We start from the raw sequence: 20,459 nt of genomic DNA on the forward strand, positions 1-20,459 counted from the left end.
AGCACTTATGATGCAAGCACTTATGGGAGGCACTTATGAGGAGGCACTTCGAGGATTGGAAGAAGAGTTGGCACAAGCATATTGTATCTGAGGGGAATTACTTTCAGGAGGCCAACATAAACGTTAATGAATAAAGAAATATTTTTCATAAAACTATGAAGTCACCTGATTTTTTTGAACACATCTCATGCACAACTAATGATCTTACAGTAATTTTACTCAAACACTGTAATTGCAACAGTTCAAGTGATTTGCAATCCAAAATTATAACTGATTCAGTTCGTTTATTCTAAATTTCACTAACTGTTTCTTTTTTTTGTCAAAATTTCTTTTGATCGTTAATGCGCAAAAGTAGTCACATGACAGCGAGTCAGTTTTAACTGTATCTGCACTTGTCCGGATATTCACTGTTCTTTGGAATAGATGCCTTTCCTAAAGAACAGGGAATATTACGTGCATGTGTCATAAAAATCTTAAGTGGAAATGTAGGTGTGGCATATCAGCTATCTTGGGTGGCTCTCAGGACTAGCATTTCACAAAGAATACTAGGTACGCAGTAAAGTTCCTGTTAAGTATGAAAGTTAGTAGCGAGGTACTGGCAGATGTACAGCTGTGAGAACAGGCTGTGTGTCATACCCAGATATACCAGTCTGTGACAGCATTGTCTGCAAAAGGCAAGGTTCTAGGTATGAGTCTTAGTCCGGCGCACAGTTTTAACCCGTTTGAAAGTTTTGAAAACAGTATACAGTCTGCTGCTGAATGAAATATTAATTTCAGGAACAAGTTACAAAACTTACCATCAGATGATTCTAGTGATGGTTCAGGCTTTAAATCAGCAAATTCTAGGACACGCTCTACACCAGTCATCTGGTTTATGAGTTCAGCTGATTGACGGATACCCCATTGGAACATGCCCATCAAATTGAGAGACTGTGTGATTGCCAAACCCACACTCCCTCCAAACACATCTGCAAGAGAGTGCAACATCATGTCAAATTTTAGCAACTTAAAAAAAACACATGTAATTTACATCTGCACATAAAAAGCGTAACTTCAAGTTAAGTAGATGCTGTAACAATTAATATGGTCATATCCTCTATGATCTGAGGTGGAGGTTGTCCACAAATAATATTGTTTCTGAAGAATTTCGACACAGCATATCTTGTGAGGTGCGAAGTCGACAACATTCTTACTGACTTACCTTGTCCCAGAATTAGAAAGCTGTAAGCAACAACAGCAAGATAAGCAACACAAACCAAATCCAACCATAGACCAAATGCTCTACTGATTGCCATAAATACGTAGAAAGCAGAAGAATTTATATCCTGTAAAAAAATACACAGGTACTTAATGAAAATGCAATATTTGTTGTAGTAACTGAATGGCATGGGATAGCTGGATATACAAACCTGAGTACGATCAAATTCTGTTTCGAGCATTTGCTGTGCACGAAATGCACGTATAGTGGATAGACCTTGCAGTGATGCATTGGTATGAGAAAAAACTGGACTGCGAGCTGGAAAAGAAAATAATAATTATTAAAATTTGATCATCATGAAATGTACTTTTTTCCAACAGTAAATTTCAGATCAGTTTTCGTGATTGTTTTATACACACACACTTCCTTTCCAAGCAGCAGCACTGTAAGACAAGAATTTCTGAGGAAGATAATTAAAACTATTTTCATCCTGAGAATGATATGACAAAGGAATAAATGTACAGATTCAGTTTTGGTTTTTCAAGATGTTCCATGCATGATTCACATCTCTGTTGGAAAACCCCTAAAATGCTGATAGGTTTATATTTAAATGGCTAAGCTAGTTCCCTTCTTCAGCTGCTGCTTTGCATATGGATTCCAAATACATTAAAAGATACTGTTGGTGTCACATCTATATTTATGGGGGGGAAAAAACCTCCAAGCATCTGCAGTGCAGTTTGATACGCATCTGATTCAGTCATTCTGTGAGGTGGACGTACCATTGGCAACACAACCAACAAACAAGGAACCAAATACACTGTTAGTCTTTTGGCTCTTTTTAAACTTTCAGCAAACAATTATTTCTGTTGAAAAGCAGCAATATTTTCTCACCGGTGAATAGGATGCTTCTCGGATTTAAGGCCTTTCTCAACATTATTTTCCTTTCCTTGCCAATTCAATAATTACAAAATTTACAGAATATTGATTTTGGCCTTTCAATGACATTCATTGCAGTGCAACTCTTACTTCACAATGCTACAGACAGAACTGACAGCACACTTAGCATAGACATAGAACCAAAAGTTAACTATTTGCATGTTACAGTAAGACTTTCAGCATAGTCTAAATACGCTCACAGATTTTTTTCCAGTCACTGCAGTGCAGACACTACAAACTGGCAATTGGCCACTAACAGAAATGGATTCTTATTTCGACCACCAGAGGATAGAGGAGTGGTATGAAGGAAACAAGCCTTGCCTCCCTCTTGCAGCACTGCCAGACTTTACTCATTTCCTGCATTTCTTCGAAAGCAGAACTGCCTACCCCTTTTGGTGCTGTGAGGGCCATAATGAAACTTTGTGATGGGGCAGTATTAGTCTCTTCACTGATTGCAAAATAAGGAAACACTTGCATGAGAAGAAAAACAGCATGCTGGAGGACTTCTATGCAACGTCTGCTGTGCAAGATAGGACCTGGATAGAAACTAACCATGAAATGCGATACGTGATGACGAGTCTGGCAACCCATGGTTTTCACCACAAGGTGTGGTGCAACAAATTATTTCATGAACCAAAACTAAACAAAGAGTGTGTGTGTGTGTGTGTGTGTGTGTGTGTGTGTGTGTGTGTGTGTGTGTGTGTGTGTGTGTGTGTTTTGTGCTCGGAATTTTACGACCAATACCATATTATCAAATGCAGGAATAGACAGATCCATAGTAGCTTATAGCAAAGACAAGTAATGTGAATGTAATGTAAGGTGAATGTAATTCTTTGCAAGGTATCTGTGCATTTCCAATAAATAATCAGAAAATAAGAAAACAATGTGCAATGAACAAAGCCAAGCCTTCAGTCCTTGCTACCGTACAAATGCTTGCTAAGAGTGCGAGTGTTGTCAAAGAGGAAGTTTAGGTCTCACCTCTGTCAATGATGCAACCACAGTTCAAAACACCTGCCACACTTAACTGCAAGTGTAACAAGTTTGCATGGGCATGTGCATGTGTTTTGTGCAAGCAAACAAATCCCTAATGCCTCCACATGTTTCAAGCATGTGTGTACAAGCATAAGTTTGCACCAAAAATACGTTTAACTCTGATGTTAATACACTGGCTTTGGAAGTGTTCTCACATTTTAAAAAAGAAAAAACAAACCTGGAAGCATGGTATGTTGAGTAAACTAGTGTGGCATCAGAGCATCAGGCTTACTGGTATCTCATTGCCTTTGTGCAATTTATTTTTTATGAGCATTTTCTTTGGGCTTTGCCAGATGATTTGCAACACCAGTAACTGAAAATTGGTCAATTTTTGATATTCACATGCAGAAAATACAGCTACTTCAAACTGTCTCTGATAAAATAGTTCATAGGGTACAATTCAATATGAATTAGCATTTATTAGGTAACTTCGCATTTTCCCATTTTTGCATTTTGAGATACAATTCTCATCTACATTCGCACTTATCACAGAAGCAAATTAACACAGACAGATTACATGTACACAATGCTTGGGACCTGCACCCAATTTCTTATTTACTGCTTGTCATTTCATCCCATGAAAATGTAAAACATCGAAAAGAAGTGTTACACAGAACAACCACAAGCAGAGAGATACATACGAGGACCCTACAGGCGTTCAAGTCACATGGGGACCCTACAGGCATTCAAGTCACATGGGGACCACCGGCCAGAGGGTCCGAGCAGTTATAGGCGCTGCAGTCTGGAACCGCGCGACCGCTACGGTCGCAGGTTCAAATCCTGCCTCTGGCATGGATGTGTGCGATGTCCTTAGGTTAGTTAGGTTTAACTAGTTCCGAGTTATAGGGGACTGATGACCTCAGAAGTTAAGTCCCATAGTGCTCAGAGCCATTTTCACACGGGGACCCAACAGGCGTACGAGGCACTAGGAAGGAAAGTCTGGTATACATCAGGACACAGCAATGCTTTTTCAGAGTAAGGGTAAAATCCAGACAGTGACCACTCAGTCTAAGTGCTCAAAGAATCTCAAGATGAATAGCAGAAGTCACATAAATAGTGGGTGCAAAAACGGACATTCCAGAATTGAACAACAATATTATAAAAAGGATAGGTTGTTAGTCACCATATAGAGGAAATGTTGAGTCGCAGGCAGGCACAACAGAAAGACTGCTACACATTTAATCATTTGGCCAAAAGGCCACCTCCTGAAGTAGGAAAAAAAAATGCACACAAGCAAAATGCACACAAGCAAAATGCACACAAGCAAAATGCACACAAGCAAAATGCACACAAGCAAAATGCACACAAGCAAAATGCACACAAGCAAAATGCACACAAGCAAAATGCACACAAGCAAAATGCACACAAGCAAAATGCACACAAGCAAAATGCACACAAGCAAAATGCACACAAGCAAAATGCACACAAGCAAAATGCACACAAGCAAAATGCACACAAGCAAAATGCACACAAGCAAAATGCACACAAGCAAAATGCACACAAGCAAAATTCACACAGATGACCACTGTGGCCAGACACTGTCATAGCTGTGTCTAATGTGAGGGGGGGGGGGGGGGGGGGGGCAAGGAGCAGCAAAGGGGTGGGGAATAACAGACTGGTGTAGGGGAAGCTGTAGTGCTGCTTGTGACAGCATGCAGGGAAATGGTGGGGACAGGGCATGACAGCTGCTAGGTGCAGCCTGGATGTTTGGAGGAGGAGAGCAGAGAAGAAGACATAGGGAAGGGGAAGGGGAAAGGACCAGTGGGTGTGTTGCTCAAATAGAAATCTATGTCATGCTAGAGCAAGAGCGGAGAAGGGGATATTTAAGTGGAGGACAGGGACTAGTGAAGGTTGAGGCCAGGGAGGTTACAAGAGCATAGGGTATGTAATAGGGAGTAGGGAGTTCCTACCTGTGCAGTTCAGAGAAGCAGATGGTGATAGGAAGGCTACAGATAGCACAGACTGTGAATCACTCACTGAAGTGAAGCACATTGGTGGTGCGCCTGGTGGTGGGGGGTCATGCCATGTACCTTGTCTCATACCTCATAACCTTTCAGTAAACCTAAAAGTGATGACTGTCTCCTACATCCTCCTCCTCCTCCTCCTCCTCCTCCACCACCACCATCACCACCACCACCACCACCACCACCATCTCCTATCCCATCAAATCCCAGAGCTGGCTCTGAAAGCAGTCATCTGATTTACAAGATAAGATGCAATGACTGTGCTGCTTTATGTGTGGGCATAATGAGTAAGTTCTTTCCACATGAATGGCCGCTAAAACTGATCAAGACAGAGCTAGACCACTCAGTTGTTAAACATGCTGCCCCACACGGTGTACTTCACTTCCATGACTGTTTCACCATTTGTACCATCTGTATCCTTCCTACCACCACTAGCTTTTCTCAACTGCGCCAGAGGGAACTCTCCCTGCAATGCACCCTATGTTCCCTTAACCCCTTTATCTCAACCTTCACTAGTTCCTGCCCCTGCCCTCCATTTAACATTTCCTTCCCTGCTCCCACTCCAGTACATCACAGCCTTTAATTTCACCAAAGCACCAACTAGTCCTTTTCTTCATTACTTTCACTGCCAGCCACCCCCCCCCCCCCCCCCACAAACCTTACTCTGCTATTCCTTCCCCTCCCCTCCATACTCCCTCCTTACCCCCACCACTAGACTGCTGCTGCCATCACAGTTACAACTCAATCTGGCCACAGTGGTCAGAAACAGTGGGCGTGCGCACACGTGAGCGTGCCACTGCAGGTGGTGATCTGACCTAAAGCTGAAATGTACAGCAATCTCTGTGCGCCTTTTTGTGACTTGACGTATCTTCTACATGGTTAATATTGTCTTTCCATGCAAACCTGCAATTTCTAATTCTGAAAAATAATTTTCTTATTTTATATACTAATGATTATACAGTATTTACTCGAATCTAAGCCACACTTTTTTCCGGTTTTTGTAATCTAAAAAACTGCCTGTGGCATAGAATCGAGTGCAAAGCAAGCGGAAATTCTGAAAAAAGTTGGTGGGTGCCGCCACAACTTACTTCTGCCTTCGAATATATGTAGCACTACACAGGCATGCTTTGTAGGCACAAAGATAAATACTGGCGCCAAAACCTGTGAGTTAGGAAAAAAAAAAAAAAGGTGGAAGACGAGCTATTTTCTCCGCCCCGAGTTTCGACCACTGCATTTTCATACATTATCCAACGAAGTAAATACAAATTCCGTATTGTTCATCTTAGAATGTAGCATCATTTCAATGTACTACGAAAATCCGACTGGCAAGACTGTTTGGGATGTTTGTCAATATGGCCAACTCTACGTTCTGAATTTTTTCCTATCTGTGAGAAGAGATGGTTGCTAATAGGAACTTTGATAAATTGTGAATCACATGCAGTATTCTCGTCACCATAAGAATAATATGCATGTGAACATTTTGCCATGTATTGTTTCATGTTTGCTGTTATCTCATTTAAATCCTGTCTGCCTAATAAACTACGAAACTAGAGTGAGGCAACAGCAAACGCGGAAGAATATACATATCATGTCATGTCATGTTTATATTCGTATTATTCTTATGCTTAATAGTGATACAGTCAGAAACGGAGCACGGCAATTGACTAGATTTTTAAATCTAAGATGACTAATTTCTGTATAGAATGTAATGTACTAAAGAGGCGCCTGCAAAGATTTTCAAACGGTGAAAAATTTTCGCTAACTCTCGTTCAGAACATCATCTATCATACGCAGTCTATTAGTTGGTTCTTGTTGATCATTACCAAAGAAAGCAGCAGTTTCTTGCCAGTGTTTCATTAATGAGACGTTTCCTCCCCCCCCCCCCCCCTTTAAAAAAAAAAAAAAAAGTGGCGGTAGTGCGCACAAAAAGCAAGCCATGCCGCGAGCAGCGACAGGCCGTAAACATGCACTATCAGAATTCGACAAACAATGCATGACACACTACAGTAACGCATTTTCAGCTTAGAGTGATAAACACCTATAACAAAGAAAACTGCGCTTATCAGATCAAAGAAAAATAAGCAATCAATTCAAACCAGACGAAGCACGTGGAAAAGGAAGGGTACCCATATAAAAATGGACGGAGCGTCTGACACATAGCAATGGCTACCTGGTAAAGCTTAACTGCTAAGCTTACGACTCGAACCTAACTACTGTAACTGTATAGTCATTCATTCGACCTAAATTATGTCTCATACTAAAATGGACCAACTTTGTTTCGATTTGGAGATGCGGCCCATAGTTTTTCTCTCCCCTTGAATTTCGAGTCTCAAATTTCAGGTGCGGCTTAGATTCGGGAAATTCTTTTTCCCTTGATTTCGAGTCTCATATTTCAGGTGCGGCTTAGATTCAAGTAAATATGGTACCTTATGACACTTTTGGCAGGATACGTAGCCAGCCAAATGGGTACAGGAGTCTTTTACCCTTTGGCAGAACAGATTATTACGATTATGATGATAAGTAGTAGTAGTAGTAGTAGCAGTAGTAGTAGTGATAAAACACAGTGGTGGTGGTTGTGACCCAGGGAAAGGAGCCTGCAAGACCAGCAAGTATCTGGGATCTACTTTCCTGGCTTTATTTGAAGATGAAACCAATATTTGTGAAATATACGTGTGAAGACCTCACCATAGAAGGTGTAAAACAAGACTCACTGGCAATGAGTTTAGCCTCTCACAGGGAGAATATTTGTGACACACTCAGTTCCCTGTCAACAATGTTATCACACATAACTGTTACTTACACTTTATTACCAAACATGGACATAGTATGTTAATTGCATTTTACTGGCATTCTACATGTTCCTCCTAAACTTTCAATGAAAGTGTGGTAATCTCATTCTTGACATGTTTACATACTGTGTGTGACAAATACAATTTCTTACACAATTTGAAAAACAAAATTATATTGAATAGCTGCAATTACTTTGGAAAAGTAATATTTGCATGTTTACTCACTTATCGATTCTAGACGCTTCAGGCTGCGTGATGCACTGAGGAATATTGTCCGAATCAACCAGAAGACACCAGCCAGCACTATAGTTGGTATCAGCGTCCAATAATTAACAACAGCTACTATGATGATTGTCCCTACAAGTGTGAGGATTATCTGGAAAAGCAGAAGTAATCTTTAGTACACAGCATATCGTTTGCCAGACTATTTGCATTACACATCTACTTGAACACGGAACAATATTGCTATTATTTTGCCAGTTTATCAGGCTTGATGCACAGGAACTAAAAAAATATTAACACTTCCACCCTGAATACCTTTGTTTCAAATGATGTTGGCTGCTTGCATCTGGAAGTTGTTTTTTTTTTTTTTTTTTTTTTTTTTTTTTTTTTTTTTTGTTTGTGGTTTTAGGGCGCAAAACTTCTATGGTCATTAGCGCCGAGCCCGTGACGTAGAAAACAGGAAAAAAACGAAATTTAAAATCAGCAGCAATGGAAACATAGTCAGAAAATTGGAGAAACTAAAGGCAGAAGGAATGCTTAAAAGTCCACTATAGAAAGGGGTTGGTTGTCCACAAAAAAAGAGCTTCAAATGACTGACGTCATTTCACTGTCACTAATAAACTGTAGAACGCGGTCAGCTGAGCGCGTGTCATCTGCTAAAATCGACGATAAATCAGGCGATAGCTGTAGACGGGAGCGTAACGGATTAAAATAGGGGCATTCAATTAAAAGGTGTCTGACCGTCCACAGCTGAGAGCAGTGGGGACAGAGTGGGGGAGGATCACCGCTTAAAAGATGTCGATGACTAAAAAGACAGTGCCCTATCCGGAGTCGAGCTAAAATTACCTCCTCCCGACGACGCGTTCGGGAGGAAGAGGTCCAAGCGCAAGGAACGGCTTTCACTTCCCGCAATTTATTGTGGGGAAGTGTTGACCAATGCGCATGCCATAAATGAGTAACTTGGCGACATAAACCGCTCCGTAGATCGGTAAACGGAAGAGACTGAAGAGCTGGCCGAGGAAGAGAGACTGCAGCCTTGGCCACTATATCGGCCGCCTCATTTCCACAGATACCAGCGTGTCCCGGGAGCCAGAGGAACGCCACTGAGACGCCCCCCAGGTGGAGCAAGCGCAGACAGTCCTGAATCCGGTGGACCAGAGGGTGCACAGGGTAAAGAGCTTGGAGACTTAGGAGAGAGCTGAGAGAATCTGAGCAGATTACGTACTGTATCCGCTGATGGCGGCGGATGTAGTGGACAGCCTGGAGAACAGCGTAAAGCTCTGCAGTATAAACCGAACACTGGTCGGGAAGCCGAAAGTGATTTGGGGTGTCGCCAACAATATAGGCACTCCCTACACCTAACGATGTTTTCGAGCCATCGGTGTAAATAAATGTGGCTTCCGTCATTTGTGCACATAGAGCAGCAAATGCCCGACGGTAAACAAGTGTAGGGGTACCATCTTTGGGAAATTGACATAGGTCTCTGAGCAAGTCGATCCGGGGACGGTGCCAAGGCGGTGCTGTACCCCAAGTTGTCAAGAAGGTTTTAGGAAAGCGGAAGGAAAGAGAATGGAGCAGTTGACGGAAGCGGACTCCCGGGGGTAGTAGGGAGGAGGAGCGGCCTGCATACCCGACATCAAAGGAGGCGTCGAAAAAAAGGTTATGGGCTGGATTAGCAGGCATGGAAGACAGATGGCTAGCATAACGACTCAGAAGGACTGCCCGCCGATTGGACAGCGGAGGTTCAGCAGTCTCAGCATAAAGGCTTTCCACAGGGCTGGTGTAAAAAGCTCCAGACACTAAACGTAATCCACGGTGGTGGATAGAGTCGAGACGCCGAAGAATAGACGGCCGAGCAGAGGAGTAGACTATGCTTCCATAATCCAATTTCGAGCGCACTAAGGCGCAATAGAGGCGGAGAAGGACCACCCGGTCCGCTCCCCAAGAGGTACCATTCAGGACACGGAGGGTGTTAAGGGAACGCAGACAGCGAGCCGAAAGATAGGAAACGTGGGAGGACCAGCACAGTTTTCTGTCAAACATAAGACCCAAGAATTTAGCGACGTCGGAAAACGGAAGGTTGACAGGACCTAGATGTAAGGAGGGCGGAAGAAACTCCTTACGTCGCCAAAAATTAACACAAACGGTCTTACTGGGTGAGAAACGGAAGCCGGTTTCGATGCTCCACGAGTAGAGGCGATCGAGACATCCTTGAAGACGTCTTTCAAGAAGGCTGGTCCTTTGAGAACTGTAGTAGATCGCAAAATCGTCCACAAAGAGGGAGCCCGAGACATCAGGAAGGAGACAATCCATAATTGGATTAATGGCGATGGCAAACAGTACAACACTCAGCACGGAGCCCTGGGGTACCCCGTTTTCTTGGGAGAAAGTACGGGAGAGAGTAGTGTTCACCCGCACCCTAAATGTGCGCTCTGCCATAAATTCGCGAAGAAAAAGGGGCAGCCGGCCTCGAAAGCCCCAAGAGAACAGTGTGCGGAGGATGCCTGTCCTCCAACAGGTATCGTACGCTCTCTCCAGATCAAAAAATATTGCTACCGTTTGGCGTTTCCGGAGAAAATTGTTCATGATATAAGTGGAGAGAGCAACAAGATGGTCAACAGCAGAACGATGCTTTCGGAATCCGCATTGGGCTGGTGTTAAAAGACTGCGGGACTCCAGCCACCAAGCTAAACGGTAATTCACCATACGCTCCAAAACCTTACAGACACTACTCGTGAGAGAAATGGGGCGATAGCTAGAGGGGAGATGTTTGTCCTTTCCAGGTTTCGGAACGGGAACGACAATAGCTTCCCGCCATCGCCTGGGAAAGGTACTGTCGGTCCAAATTCGATTATAAAGGCGAAGGAGGTAACGCAGGCTATGGGTTGATAAGTGCAGCAACATTTGGACATGGATACCATCCGGTCCTGGGGCAGAGGAGCGAGAAGAAGAGAGTGCATGTTGGAGTTCGCGCATGGAGAAAACAGTATTGTAGCTTTCGTGATTTTGAGAGGAGAAAGCAAGATGTCGCACTTCCGCTGCACGTTTCTTCGGGAGAAACGCCGGCGGGTAATTTGAAGAGCTCGAAATCTCAGCAAAGTGCTGACCCAATGAGTTAGAAATTGCGACGGGGTCCACTAAGGTATCATGCACGACAGTGAGCCCAGAGACCGGGGAGAAACTAGGCGCGCCTGAGAACCGTCGAAGCCGACTCCAAACTTCCGAGGAGGGAGTGAAGTTGTTAAATGAGCTAGTAAAGTATTTCCAGCATGCCTTCTTGCTATCGCGGATGACGCGACGGCATCGCGCACGGAGCTGCTTATATCGGGTACAGTTGGACAAAGTTGGATGGTGACGGAAAATGCGAAGAGCACGTCGCCGCTCACGTATTGCGTCACGGCATGCCTCGTTCCACCAAGGGACTGGAGGGCGCCGGGGCAATTCGGAGGTGCGTGGTATTGAACGTTCTGCAGCTGTGAGAATAACGTCGGTAAAATGTGTGACCTCATCGTCGACGCTGGGAAAGCGACGGTCATCGAATGTCGCTAGAGACGAAAAAAGTGTCCAATCGGCTTGGGCAAACTTCCAGCGTCGCGAGCGCATATATGGCAGTTGAGGCTGCAGTCGAAGAACACATGGAAAGTGGTCACTCGAGTGTGTATCATCAAGGGCGAACCATTCGAAGCGCCGAGCTAGCGGAACAGTACCGACCGCAAGGTCCAAATGGGATAAATGTGCCGTGGAGGCAGACAAAAATGTGGGGACCCCAGTGTTGAGGCAGACTAAATCCGCTTGGTGGAAGACGTCTAGCAATAGTGAGCCACGTGGACAAGGATGTGGAGATCCCCAAAGCGGGTGGTGGGCATTGAAGTCCCCAACCAGCAAATAGGGGGGTGGAAGCTGATCAAGAAGATGAAGGAGATCAGCTCGTGTCATTGGTGTAGACGATGGAATGTATACCGTACAAAGAGAGAACGTGTATCCAGAAAGGGAAAGACGGACGGCGACAGCTTGGAAGGAAGTGTTTAAGGGGATTGGGTGATAATGGAGAGTATCATGGAGCAGAATCATGAGTCCTCCATGGGCTGGAGAGCCTTCAACAGAGGGGAGGTCATATCGGACGGACTGAAAATGAGGGAGAACAAAGCGGTCATGGGGACGCAGCTTTGTTTCCTGAAGACAGAAGATGACCGGCGAGTAGGATCGTAAGAGGATCGACAATTCCTCCCGATTGGCGCGAATTCCGCGGATATTCCAGTGGATAATGGACATAGGGTGAACAGAAAATGGAGGAACGTGACCAAGGGTGCTGTCAACTCAACGACTGCTCAGAGCTTGCGACCGACAGCATGGAATGGCATTCAGTCGAAGGCAGAAGATCCTGATCCATAGGTTGGTCAGGAGCAGCTCCTGCCACCAACGATCGGCCAGTTGACCGGCCACCAACAGTGCGCTTCGGCGACACAGAAGATGGCCGAGGGCGATTTCCGCCAGGTGGTGCTGTAGATGGGACACGCCTTGGCGGAGAAGGAGAGGAACTGTGTTTCTTCGTAGCCTTCTTGGAGGTATGTTTAGATGATTGAGGAACCGATGGTTGTGAAGTTGCAGTACGTAAAAACTCTTCACGAGAATGCTCTTTTTTTGAAGACTTGGCGTCTGACTTTTGGGCTCGAGATTTAGCAGAACCCGACGAAGGGTGAGCCATAGAGTGGGCAGGCGAAAGAGGTGAGGTTGAACGGGCGATCTTTGCGCTGGCCGATCTGACGACCGTGGTACTAAATGTGAGGTCGCAAGTCTGCGTGGCCGCCTCCTTTGTTGGCCGAGGAGAAGCAAGGACAGTGCTGTATTTTCCTTTCTGAGGCACGGTGGGCTGTCGACTGGCGAGTAACTTTCGAGCAGCAAAGGTCGACACCTTTTCCTTCACTCTTATTTCCTGGATCAGCTTTTCGTCCTTAAAAACAGGGCAATCTCGAGAGGAAGCAGCGTGGTCACCCATACAGTTGATGCAGCGAGGGGATGGAGGTGGACAAGCACCCTCATGGGCATCCCTGCCACACGTAACACATTTGGCCGGATTGGAACAGGACTGGCTGGTGTGGTTGAACCGCTGACATCGATAGCAACGCGTAGGGTTTGGGACATAAGGGCGAACGGAAATTATCTCATAGCCTGCTTTGATTTTTGATGGGAGTTGAACTTTGTCAAATGTCAAGAAGACAGTGCGGGTTGGAATGATGTTCGAGTCAACCCGTTTCATAACCCGATGAACAGCCGTGACGCCTTGGTCAGACAGATAGTGCTGAATTTCTTCGTCAGACAATCCATCGAGGGAGCGCGTATAAACGACTCCACGCGAGGAATTTAAGGTACGGTGCGGTTCCACCCGGACAGGGAAGGTGTGGAGCAGAGAAGTACGCAGCAATTTTTGAGCCTGGAGGGCACTGTGTGTTTCTAACAACAGGGTGCCATTCCGTAATCTGGAACAAGACTTTACAGGACCCGCAATTGCGTCGACACCTTTCTGAATAATGAAAGGGTTGACCGTGGAGAAGTCGTGACCTTCGTCAGACCGAGAAACAACAAGGAACTGTGGCAACGATGGAAGAACCGTCTGTGGCTGAGACTCAGTGAACTTACGTGTGTGAGCAGACATAGTGGAAGGTGAGGAAACCATTGCGGAAGAATCCCCCATGATTACCGGCGTCTCCGATGGCGCGCTCCTCCCTTGTGGGGGCCCTCACCGAGGGCACACCCGCCTTAGGTGATTGTTCACACCTCAGGTCACACCTCCCGACATACGGACGGAGGGACCAATCGGCACTTTCGGAAGGTATCAGCTCGGGTAATCACCCCTCCCTGGGCCTGGCCTTTACCAGGGGGTACGTACGTGTCCTACCTGTCTACCCGGGGCGGGGAATTACGCGTTACCCCGTCACCGGCTACGCATGGAAGTGCGTGGGTCGGCCTTCAGACACGCACAGGGAGGAAGAAAGAGAAAGGGAAAGGAAAGAAGAGGGGGTCTCAAACGCCGCAGCGGAGAAAAGGGTAAAGAGAAGAGGTAAGGAAAGGAGATGGACAAAGGAAGGAAGAAGACATACAAGCAAGGAAGAAGAAGAATGCAGTACATTTACAAGCGTCCGTCTCCGGACGTAGGCGCAAACCATACTCCCAGAGGGGGAGAAAGTGAAGGAAAGAGCAAGAGGTGAGGGGGGGGGGGGGGTGAAGACAGGGGATGGGGAAGGATGCGGAAAGGGAAGGTATGCAGCCCGGAAAGGAAGGAAGGCCACATTAGCTCGGGGCCCCGTGCTCGCTACGCACGTATCCACAAAAGAGTTGTGGATCCCCTGGGGGGGCATCTGGAAGTGTCAGCAGGTGTAATCCCATATTACAGCTGCACACGACCACTTGGGTACTACCTAAATCACGGCATACCCTAGAATGACTTCAAAAAACTATTGATAACCTAATCCACTGTGAACAGGAAGATTTCAATCTCACTCCTCCCACGTACAAGTCTAGTGCATTAATGCTGTGACATCCAAATTCATGTAAGGTATTCGTAAAGTTGACTGATCACTTCTGTTCATTTTAGCAGATGTAGTAAGAGAAACTACACACAGGCTATTATGTTTGACTTGTGTCTTCACATATTATTGTATCACATCAAAGGTAAAAGAAGGCAACATGTATAACCAGTACAGAAGAGTGATATATCAACCTCACTATCAGGGAGTATGCCTTGTTTAAGATTTGTGAAAAAATTCTGTATTACTTGTTGCATCAAACAAAATGCCTTCAGTGCCAATTTCAACACTGTCGTCTTCATCTTCAGAAAGAACATTTCAGTGGCTTTTACAAAGAGGAGAACTTCTGTAGTTTCCTTTAATTGTAAGATTAATAACTGTCATTTTCGGAACTGAAAATGTGCTTTAAAATTAGGCCAAATCCACTGACATTCTAATTTAAAAACTTACAACTGGAGTAGTAGTTATTTCTACAGCTCAGTCTGTCTGGTGATCAAACATAGTAATCCAAAAATTTAAACACTACAGTTGCTTCAGAACCACTTTTTGGATTACAGAGAGTGAAACATCATTGAACTTGTCAGTCTCAGATTCTATTATTAGTAAAATTAATTACCAGAGCTGCAATATAGCAAGTTGATACAGATACTTATTTAGAATTTATCTTAGTGGGAACAGAACTATATCTGCATCATTACGCTGCAATTCACAAGTGCCTGGCAGAGGGTTTATGGGACTACTTTCAAGCTATTTGTCTATAGTTCCACTCTTTAACAGTGCATGGGAGAAACAAACACTAGTCTTTCTATGCTCTGATCTCTTATTGTGATTATTTTTCCCTATGTACATTGGCACCAACAAAATATGTTCGTTGCCTGAGGAGAAAGTTGATTATTAAAATTCCATGAGAAGTTCCTCTCACAGTGAAGATTGCCACCCCAATTCACAAATCATAACCATGGCGCACTCTCCAACGGGAAGCAGCATGACAGAGATACACTTCCTTTCACTTTTTAATGTCCACCATCAACCCTATCTGAAGCGGACCCCATACTGTGCAGCATTACTCCATAAGAGGACAGACAAGCACAGTGCAGGCAACCTCTCTAGTAGTCTTGTTGCATTTTTAAGTATACTGCCAGTAAATATCCATCTTTGGTTCACTTTTCCCACATCATCTTTGTTGCCATTCCAATTTAAGTTATTCATAATTATAATCCCCGAGTGTTCAGTTGAATTTTAGATTTGTGTGATTTGGTGTGTAACCAACATTTAATAGACTCCTTTTGGTACTGATGTGGATGACTTCGCTCCCAATTGCCAATCTTTGCACCATATACATACCTTGTCTAAATCATTTTGCAATTGGTTTTGATCATCTGATGACTTTACAAAATGATAAATGACGGCATCACCTGATAACAATAAAAAATAGCTGCTCAGACTGACTTAAGTCATTTACAGATCAAGGAAAACAGAGGGCCTCTACCACTTCCTTGGGGACAATCAAATATTACACGTACTTATTCAATGACTCTCAATCAATTACTACAGACTTTTCTAACAAAAAATCATGAATCCCACCGCAGAACTGAGATGACACCCCACAGTCACACAGTCTGGTTTTAAGTCTCTTGTGAGGAATTGTGTCAAGTCTTCTGGACAACTGAAGACATGGAATCAATTTGACATACTCTGTCAATAGCACTCATTACTTCACAAGAATAAGAGCTAGTTGCATTTCACAAGAATTTTATTTTCTGAATCTCTATTCGCTATTTGTCAGCACATCCTTTTCTTTGAGGTAATTCATACTGTTCGCACACTGTATATGTTGCAAGGTCCTACTGTAAACTGATTTGTGCGTGTGCGTGCGCGTGCACTTGCGTGTGCGCTGATCACTCCTATGTCCTTTCTTGGATATTACTGTTACCTGTGCAACTTGCCAGACTGTAGGTGCAAATCTTTCTTTGATGACCAGCTGCATACAATTACGAAGTATGGAGCTATTTTATCAGCATACTCTGAAAGGGACTGAACTGGTATACAACCTGGATTGGAGGCCTTGCCTTTATGATGTAATTTAAGCTCGTTTGCTACACCAAGGCTATCTACTACTAAGATACTCATGTTGAAAGTTGTTCCTTATTCAAGTGCTGGAATATTTACTTCCTCTTCTTTGCTGAAGAACTTTTGGAAAACTATATTTAGTAACTCTGCTTTAATGGTGTGGTGATCAATATCATCACCATCGTCATTGCAGAGTGAAGGTATTGATTGCATGTCGCCGCCGATGTACTTTATGTATGACCAGAATGTGTTTGGATTTAACTGCCAGATTTTGAGACAGTTTCAATGCGGAAATTATTGAAAGCATGTTGCATTTAAGATCTTGTGAAATTTTGAGCTTCTGTAAAACTTCGCCAATTCTGAGGATTTTGCATTCTTCTAAATTTCTAATGCTTTTTTCATAGCTTCTGCAACAGTGTTCTGGTCTGTTTTGTGTACCATGAGGGATCAGTACTATCCCTTATTAATTAATTTGGTATATATATCTCTTAATTGCCCCTGGTACTATTTCTTTGAATTCAAACAAAATCTGGTCTTCACTAACATAGTCTCCCAAAGGAGTGGAGACTGTCTCTTCAGGAGGCATCATGCCAATGTTGTTTGGTTTTTTTAAATACATATATATTGTTTGTGATTTTTGTGGGTTTGGATGTTAAATATTCAGTCTTACTGCAACAACTTTATGGTCACTAATCCCCTTCTCTGTCATGCTGCTTCCCGTTTGCTCAAGATTATTTTTGGCTAAGAGGTCAAGTATGTTTCCACAATCATTTACACTTCAAGTGGGCTCCTGAACTAACTGTTCAAAACAGTTTTCTGAGAAAATACTCTGTACCATTTTAGATGATGTTTTATGTCCACCACCAACTTTAAACATGCGTTGTTTCACCAATGGATCGAAGGTAGATTGAAGTCACCACTAACTGTATAATAATATATTAAATGCTTTTGTAAACTGGAGACAGATGAGGTGACTCTTCCTGCATGTTTCACTTATGTTTACGCACCTCTTGTTAGCTTAGAAAAATCCTCAGACTAAAAAACTGAATGGTTATGATACAAAGCCTGAATTAATTGCTAGCACTTGGGGTTTGTCTCAAATATCACTTTAACCAAATGGTATCTGTCATCTTTCCCCCCTACTCATTGCAGTATATAAAAGGTTATTACTGCACATACTCTGGAGAACTCTGCCACACTGAATGCTTCAGAAATCCAGTAAGTGAACTGTTGGATAATTTTCATTTCTCATGTATTAGGCGAATGAATTGAGAATGTAGTCTTAGTTCCAAATAAGTAAGTTTGTTGCAATCTTTATTTTCTACAGTAGCTATATGACTATTCTTAAATAAAATACCCTTTTTACTCCACTTTTGCAGGAAGCAAAAGGGATTTTGTTTGTAAAAGCATAAAGGTCAAGTCATTTGAAATCACGTGAGTGGTAAAAGTCAGAAGAATAAAAAAGGCACATCAACTGGGAAAATTAAAGTAACAACAAAAAGGAAGTGGTTTAATTGATAAAGACATTGTTCATGCATTTGGCACAATTATGGAAGCAAGAACAGGAGTTTTGTTAAATATATGAATACCAGAACTGGCAAGTTATGCATATGCAACAATCTAACTATAGTGATGTCACTTCACTGAGGATCATTTGCCTGGATGATCAGTTCTGGAGCTCTGGTTATGAGAATTACATAGGGCATCTGATAGTGTGTGTGGCTCAGAAACTTCAGCCAAGTGCTCTAGCATGCATGCATATGAAGAAGCTCCCACTTCTGTAAGTTATGCATTTAAAAATGTATATAACTAAAAGGCAATATTAAATGTAAATAATCTGAACTATTTACCTGGAAACAGTCCACAATTGTAATAGGAAGAACTTCATCTACATTCCCTATGTCCTTCGAAAACCTGTTGAGTATTCGACCTGAAAACATAATCAAAGAAAATAAAATGAGTTATTTTGCAATTGTCTATTACAGACTACTAACAGCAGGATGTTAAGGAGTGGTAGCACCATTTGGTGGAAGATGTAAGGGGTCCGTAGGCCCTTACTATAAGTTTGCACTCGGCACAGGTCGATAGGGCAAACAATCGATAGTGTCGTGTTGCGAGGGCGAGTGTAGAGTTGAGTAGTTCCCAGGTTGCGGGCTGAGCCGTGTGGAGGCCTGTTGCTGTAATGCAAGGCTTTACCGACAAAGGGAGTGGCCATCGCCGCGGTTTAACCCCAGTGATATTTCTGTGCCGATATTTTTGGTTTTGCGTCTACCGCGCCGGCATTATTTGGATTGCAGTGATTGTATTAGCGTGTGACGATTATGAATAACGAAGAAGCCTGTGCTGAGATTAGCCATAATTAAATATGTATGACGAAGGCAGTGGCTGTCTCCTTCTCTTTGTGTTTTTGAGACGAATATAGGTTCTTGATTAGTGAAGCTGTGTTGGTGTTGTTCTTGTTACCACACATTTCATTATTACAGCATTTGAGAAGAACAAAATGGAATGTAACAACTCCGTAGCAGTCAATTCCGATTGCCAGCCCCATTAGGTACACGGTCACATTAATTAATATTTATTTGGGCTGCTATTCAGATCCAGACTGGGACGAGATAAAATAAGTCTGAGGTGTTACACCCTTGGCTTACCGTGAAAGGACAAGTGCAATTTTCGGACGAATCGTAAAGAACAATAGGTAATTTTACCTTGCTTAACGCGAGAAAATATTTTTCAATGTTGGATCGAGACAGAGCATAAACTTTCAAATCGCGACAAGAAACGGTGCATTTTGAACAATACGAAGTAATAGCATCTTACGATTGTGACAAAATTTTTTTTTCTTGCCATATTGGATAAGAGTAATAGTGTCAATAAACTGTGTTATAATGTGCAAATGCGTAAATCCGCGCGAAAAACTGAAAAGTGAACACTAAAGAAAGACACGTGTGAACATTACAACAGCAAAACGAACTAAGAATTCGTCACGAAAGCTTTGCAGAAGTGTTTAATAGTAATATTGTGACACGAATTGCTTTTTAAATAGTGAAAATCGGACAGCTTCATGTGGACCCATGAACTCTTATGTGGACGACAATTCGTGTGGCGACGCAATTGTTGAGTGACGTCACGCAGACCCGTGTAGCAGTTGCGCCAAAGAGCTTCGATCTGCGAGGTGATTTCACACGTCATTCCAACTACCTGTGCAAGGAGTAGTTCAAGCACAGATGCACTACACCGACGGTCTTCAGCGCGACTTCGAGACACCGAGTGCCGACCCGGCATCTAGGGGCCGAACTACAAACTACGCCCGCCTGCAGCGCCACGGAGCGGCCGGCTGAGAACTACGACGACTCGCCACAGATCTTCAGCGCGACTTCACGTTGCTCCGGCAGCAGTACAGCGCCACGCCCACTTCAAACGTCAAAACATCGCGACTCGTGGTAACATCAGTTGGTGAGTGAAGACGACTGGTTGGCCTAACATTAAATTGCAGTGTACTGTCTTCGCAGTAAATAAACAATTGTAAACCGAGTTTGACATTAGGAAAAGTGCCCAATTACAGTAATTTCCAAAAAGTTTGCGAAACATACTCTGGAATATAGCATACTTATTGATGCATACTGCGCTGTCTAAATGGTAATTACACAGATCTGCTCATTGTTTTTGGGGATTTTACATTTATAGATTTTATGAGTGGTGTGATTTATCTTATTTAGAACATTTT

General features: G+C 43.4%; 1 protein-coding gene across 2 annotated transcripts in view; it reads right to left on the minus strand.

The window, feature by feature from the left end:
* LOC124594749 (probable multidrug resistance-associated protein lethal(2)03659) overlaps positions 1-20,459 on the minus strand; it is a 288,064-nt gene that overhangs the window by 26,462 nt on the left and 241,143 nt on the right. For both annotated transcript variants that reach the window (XM_047133129.1, XM_047133130.1), the window contains 5 exons: positions 18,586-18,665; positions 8,145-8,295; positions 1,410-1,516; positions 1,202-1,325; positions 798-968 (listed from right to left, as the gene is read on the minus strand). In XM_047133129.1, the coding sequence (XP_046989085.1) occupies positions 798-968; positions 1,202-1,325; positions 1,410-1,516; positions 8,145-8,295; positions 18,586-18,665 (633 nt within the window). The remainder of the gene's footprint in view (positions 1-797; positions 969-1,201; positions 1,326-1,409; positions 1,517-8,144; positions 8,296-18,585; positions 18,666-20,459) is intronic.

The sequence above is a fragment of the Schistocerca americana genome, chromosome 2 (assembly GCF_021461395.2).
Source record: "Schistocerca americana isolate TAMUIC-IGC-003095 chromosome 2, iqSchAmer2.1, whole genome shotgun sequence".
Taxonomy (NCBI): Eukaryota; Metazoa; Arthropoda; class Insecta; order Orthoptera; family Acrididae; genus Schistocerca; species Schistocerca americana.